The 6,215-nt window shown below is 44.0% G+C and overlaps 1 protein-coding gene across 1 annotated transcript; it reads right to left on the bottom strand.

Annotated features, from left to right (window-relative positions):
• Positions 1 to 3,158: 3,158 nt before the first annotated feature.
• On the bottom strand, positions 3,159 to 4,829 carry LOC147432251 (uncharacterized). Its single transcript, XM_086492205.1, has one exon. It carries the CDS (start codon positions 4,812 to 4,814, stop codon positions 3,288 to 3,290), a length of 1,527 nt encoding a protein of 508 aa, XP_086348331.1. The 5' UTR covers positions 4,815 to 4,829; the 3' UTR covers positions 3,159 to 3,287.
• Between the last annotated feature and the right edge of the window lie 1,386 nt (positions 4,830 to 6,215).

Here is a 6,215-nt window from a genome sequence, read left to right as displayed (position 1 = left end):
AGCAATTTTTGACACACAGAGGAGTATCTAGTGATGTATGCTCTGTGTGATTAAAAGATTCATTTTCTTTGAGTTTTAGCATAGCCGTGTTTGGCTTACAAATACAGGTGAAGACAAGTTCGCATGTGTTTACTTGCTACAAGATTTTCACTATTCTCTACAGTTTTCAAAGAGATTGTTACCACCTACCCGTTGGCACATGTATGGCATCTGTGGTTACTCATTATGGTTGGTTTTATGGTTTTGTGAGCCATTGTATGTCATTATGCTATCGAAATTCTGCCAAAATTTGCATATGTGTCTTTCTCTTTATGCCATTGACATATTTGCCTACACTTCATAGATTCTTGCTCTATTGGGACTTTTGGTGCTACTGTGCTTTGTTGAAAGCGGTTTTTCACTCCCTGCAAGGATTTCTTGCACAATTTGATGCCTGTTTGTGTGCAGATCCTATTACACTAGCAGTGACTACCATTGCATGTACGTTGAGTTGCAGATACTGCCACTCTACGATCTTGTAGAGTCATCTTTGGATTGTTCTTGGCAGTCCTGGTTGTTTCTGAGACTCGGTCCAGAAGAGCCCTTTCTGAGACTAAGGAGTCTGCATAGACTTTTGTGAGGGTTGTTGTGTGAGATTTTTTGAAGCCAAGCACTGTGACTGGCTAGGTTACCCAGTGTGAGGTGGATAAGGTTGCTGGAGATCCCCTTTCGTAGCCTTGCCATAGGTTATGTATAATTGGGAATAGGTGCTTTGATGCCGAGTTGGTAGCAGTCATCCTGACATTTTATTTGAGCAATACATGCCAGTTTAAGCCCAATGATTACTATGTTGGTTTATGCGCTATTTTTTGGCTCAATTTTGTTTGAGATTTTGATCTCTAAATAGAGAAGAAATTCTCCCAAAAATTTTGCCATAAGTTTTTGGTCACATTCGCTTGAACTATTGCTGCTAGTAGTGCTTTGAGATAAGGATGAGTACTACATTAAGAAGTTTGATGGCGCAAACTTTGCAATCTGGAAGCAGCATATGCACTATGTGTTGATCAAGAGAATGCATATATTGATGATCGGTGGGAAGATTTGAATGACTGTGTTATTTTGACCATTGGCTTACACCTTGGTGAATTCATTTACTTCACAACAATGGATAAGATCAATGCCAAATATTTATGGGATTCCTTATGTGCAGCATGGGATGGTAAAAGTGTCTTGAATAAGGTTTTTCTCATGAGGAAACTTATGCGCTATGTTGTCTATGGTCACTTTATCTCATGAGTTTAAGGGGAAGCTGTTATGAAGGCTTTTTACTTGATAAACCAGTCATCTAGTACACCACTGAAGTATAAGATTTTGTAGGAGATGTGGATGGGCGAACAACTTAATTACAATACATTACGTGTATTTGGGTGTAAGTCATTCTCACATGTGCGAAAAGAACTTAGGTAGAAGTTGAACCCCAGATCACACAAGTGCATCTTCATTGATATGGTGTTGACGAAGAGATGAGACATTGTCTCTGGCACCTAGAATTTAAGAAGGTTATACATCTCTACAAACAATTTTTTTGTACCTCTTCATAAGAAGATTTGTTCCCTCAATCGAACATGATAGAACTAGGATTCAGATGGTATTGTGGGATGTTGAAATGAAATAGTATGTTGTTTGTAGACACAAATGCCTCTATTTATGAGCTCATCGATGAATTTTTTTTGTCTATAAGGCACTCAAATATAGATCTCTATTGTCATAAGAAAAAACTAGTGCCAAAATTGGTATAAAGGCGTTTTAAGATTATTGAAGTTTCGAGGGGTAATTTGGGAATTTCCATGAATTTCAAGGGTATCAAGCATAAACACCCCTTTTCAAGTGGACTTTTTCTTTCAATAGGAATATTTGGACAACATGCTAAAACTCTCTCACATCAAATAATGACAAATAGGTCCACTAGCAAATGGTGGAGATCAATTTGCTTAACCTTACCATATATCCTTGATGGGGTATATAATGGTCGTAAAGAGACCATTCCCTGTGATGTGTGTGACCACATGGCTATCAGCGGAGGCTGGGAGCCATGGTGGGAGCACATATTACAGGAATGGTCTTTGCACGATCATCCCCGGCTGTTACAATGGGGGGAGGGGGCCAGGCATGGACGTAGCAGCTGCCTACATGCCAGCACTGAGAACTCTTGCAGAGATGGCATGGATTCTGGCTGCTGGCTCTAATTGCAGCAGACAAAATTCCAACTGCTGATGTGGCACACGCTGGTGGAAATTCTGTGTGTTGACCTGCAATGCAATCATTGGACAAGGCAAACATTTTTCTGCCTGCTGATGTGGTGTGCATCCCATGGCTGCAGAGCTGCATTCTGCAGTGGAACATCCAGTAGATGGACGGCACAGATGCGCAGCGCCTTGACTCCCGACAATGATGGAGAAGGTGATGTAGCTGTGAGCATCAGCATTTTTATCATTTAACTCTATATTGCCCCTTGAAAGGAGCACACTTCTTGCATGTCCGTGATCCCTTTTACCGTTCTTGTTTGCAAACTCACATGATCATGATGACACCTTGACTTGGAAGGTGCATGATTCTTTGCTTTATCTCTATCAGCAAGTTTTTCAGAGCTTTATCCACATTACATCTCTTTGGGTTTATAACGACGATTGGTGGATTATCAAGATCAACAATCTGATAGTCAGTTCGTAGATGTGTCGTAGTTTGATTGAGGCAACACTGTCAAAATGAGGCATATGCTTTGATGTAGGCTTGTGGTATTCCAAGCTCTTGAGAGCCCAATATAACATTCCATTTCTGATTGTCTACTTTTGTACTTCTCATGCTTTTATCTTCCTCGCGTGAAGTGCGACTACAAATTTGAGACCTGCATCAAATCTATGAATCATGTCTACTACAATATGCTTCTCTCACAATGCTGTCCTGATCTTTGATACTTGTTTGTGCAGTTATTTGCTGCAAAGAAAAGAGGAAAGTCATGGCATGTGGGGGAAATTTTTGCCCCCACATTCACAAGTAGGGTCTTACAGGCTTGACGTTTTACCACATCAACTATGATAAGGACGACACAACATTGCTGTAATAATGTACATCCAATCGATGACTAACATCAATGACACCTTTAAACTTTGAATCAGATATAGTACATTGCATCAATTACTTGCTTAAATTAACAACAGTGTGTAGAGTGCAACTCAGCTTTACAACACAAAAAGGACCATGAGGACTAGCTGACCCAGCTACATGTAAACCGGTCAGTAGAAGAGGGTTCAAGAGCATATGGGGCACTGGATGAGACCATTTTCATTGCAATCAGGGCATCTAATCACCTCCTTGCCATTGTCAGGATCGACAACTTTGCGACTGCCACTGCATTCAAGGCAGGGTACGAAACGGGCTCCCCCACAGCCATCACATGGGTGCGTAGAACCACGTCGGTCACGAGGTAGCCCTTCCAATAAAGGAGCCAGCTCTTCCTCCTCATGTAGCTGCAACACATCCTCTGCTCCTCCAATATAGCGTCCCTTAATAAAGAGGCGAGGCACCGGCACCGGTCTATTACCCATCATCTCCCTCAGCTCGTTCCTAAAACCCTGGTGCATCGCTACATCCCTCTCATCCACAATGACTTGAAAGCTCTCAAGCACGCTCCGCAGACCATTGCAGTCTTCAAATGTCTTCCGGATGCCTCGCAAACTCGTGGTGTAGAGCACCACACTATTTTCCCCTCCAGGAGGACACACTTTGTCGTATTTCTCAAGAGGATCTACACACTTCTTGACGACTGGTAGTGGCTTGATAATGGGCAATTGCACCTTCTCCTCATCTTCTTTCCTTGCAATCTGATCATCATCATCATGCTGCCTCTGACCTGCCCCATCTTTTAGTGCATTCCAATCATCAGGTGTAAGCTCTTTCAAGGCTGACTCGTATGAAGCAAGGAAATCCGAATCAAACAACAAGGAGCCATCAGGGCCCTTTGCACTTTGCAGGTGCACATGGGCAGACAAATCATCACCATCTCCAGCTTTACCACGACTTCCATTGCGCTTTTGCGAGCCAAGAGAGCTTGAGCTCCGCTTCAAGAACCTGCTTGCAAAGCTAGACTTGGATTTGGTGGGCTTGACAGAAGCACCAGGAGAGGCAGAGCCTTTCTGCACCATGGGAGAATTCACAGATTCCCTTGGCGGGGACGGAACAACAATGGGCCTCGCATTTTCCTTACCTGCGAGGGGTTGCAACGCAGGGGATGTTGCTCCATTGAAGGGCTTGCCAAGAGCTTGACTGAAGTGCCTTTCAAGACCAGGCTTCAGGTCTTCCAAGATGCTGCTTACCTGGTCAGATTGCTTGGACTGTGTAGAGCCAGGCTCTCCATTCCCCATATCCAAGCTTTCCAGCAGCTGAAGCATGTGCGTCATGGAGTCCTTCTCTTCCTGCCCCGGGATGGATCCGTCATAGCCAGAAAGTTTGATCTGGCCATTCTCTGCTGCGAGCTCCCCGGGTTGCATGTTGATGCCGTAGGAGCTGGAAGAGAGAGGAACGATGTTGAAGTCGTTCATGAGACCAGTGTTCTGCGCGTGGGCAGTCGCCATGGAGATACCTCTACCATGGCCATGGGGCCAATCTTGCAGCTGCTGCGGCAGCTCGTCGAGCTCCGGACGGGAAGCTGTGCATCCCATGGGAAGCGATTCTGTCCTCTCGCTCTGTGTGCGAGAGCGCGAGACAAGCTTCAACGACAAATTGTTTAGACCGTCCACATTTGCATTCAACTCAATCCACGTTGTGCACATAAGCATAGCCACTTGTATACATAAATCAAATATATAGAATATACATATGTTAATATTTTATACTCTTCCCATGCAAACTTCTTTGGTGTGCTCAATTAGTTTCTGTGGCTCACAATGGCCGACCTGCAATCCAACCTTTTGCGCTTTGGAGACCCCATGAAGGTTTATTCAAACCTACCTTATCCTCCTCTTGTGAGCTTTCCCTCTATTGTATCGTATACATCTATTCTCTATTTCTTTATGGAGCTGTAAAAGTAGTCGAGCAAAGAGGCATGCCACGTGTCTTTACCCCTCTCTAATGTGTGCGCATGCCATAGCTGAAAAGCTCACGGGCAAACTGATCAGGTGCGCACAATAAGTTAACATTTGCATCGGAATCACTGCATATTGAATTGCTACCATTGATCAATATGCCAAGGACCTTACATGTCACAATACCCAAATACCTTTGCACACTTTACTTATGGTATATTGAAATATGACAGCCTTGTACATTGAAACCAACAAAGTTGGAGCGAGGGAGCCACACAAACTTGTTACGTGAGCCAACCTTCACTAATGAGATGAGACTGAGCGAGTAGCTACTGAAAAATCATAGATGTACGCTCTTGAGATGAAGATAACCTTGACCATGTCCACCTTCATGATGGAGAGGCCTTGAATACACAAAGGAGAGGGCACAAATGATGGAGTTGGAATCTGATTACTCTTCCATGGTGATTGCATGCAAGAAATTAGTTAGAGCTCAAAAAGGATAATTTTCTATGAACTCAAAGTTACCATAAGTGATATTGAGGACGATTAATTACAATATGGTGGGCATGGAGCTTTTCGAAAACAAAGATCATCTTATTACAGTGTCCAAGTCACGGGTGCAACACTCCTTGCAGCTAGTTCAACCTAAGAAGTGGGCTCTAAGGAGAATAACACGGTTGCCTTGGTCTTTTCCAATGGCACCAACCTGTTGTCGACCCACCAGCCTTCAACTCTAGTGGACCGTGCCAAGACGACGTTGCCTCTGAGGGAAGAAGCTTGCCCACTAACTTCCAAGAAGCTGTACCCCCTTACAAAGCCTGATCATGGCGCACCATTTGTGAGAAGAGAGAGAGAGAGAGAGAGAGAGAGAGAGAGAGAGAGTGGTGCAATACTTGCCACACCCTCCGATCCTTGCATACTACGCCACCCAATACACTCCCTAGTGTGCCTCCTTCCCAGCACTTTCCATGCATAGCTTCTGCCTCCCTGTTTCCAGCATTCAATCATACAAATTCTTGCAACGTGCACGTTTCACCGTTGTTTAGCCAATCGCTTCATCTGTACACCATCGTCTCCATTTGCTACGTCTCCGCTAGTCTGGTAGATGTGACTTTCAATCACTCTTGCAATCTTGACAGTCGTGGTACAACT

Source organism: Adiantum capillus-veneris, chromosome 20, assembly GCF_014529385.1.
Source record: "Adiantum capillus-veneris isolate H3 chromosome 20, ASM1452938v2, whole genome shotgun sequence".
In the NCBI taxonomy this organism is placed as follows: Eukaryota; Viridiplantae; Streptophyta; class Polypodiopsida; order Polypodiales; family Pteridaceae; genus Adiantum; species Adiantum capillus-veneris.
The sequence above is the reverse complement of the archived record's forward strand: the minus strand, read 5'-3'. Positions and strand labels throughout refer to the sequence as shown.

What these genes read in the sequence shown, in the direction of transcription:
- LOC147432251 (XM_086492205.1), bottom strand. Translation starts at nt 4,814, where the DNA reads ATGCTTATGTGCACAACGTGGATTGAGTTGAATGCAAATGTGGACGGT.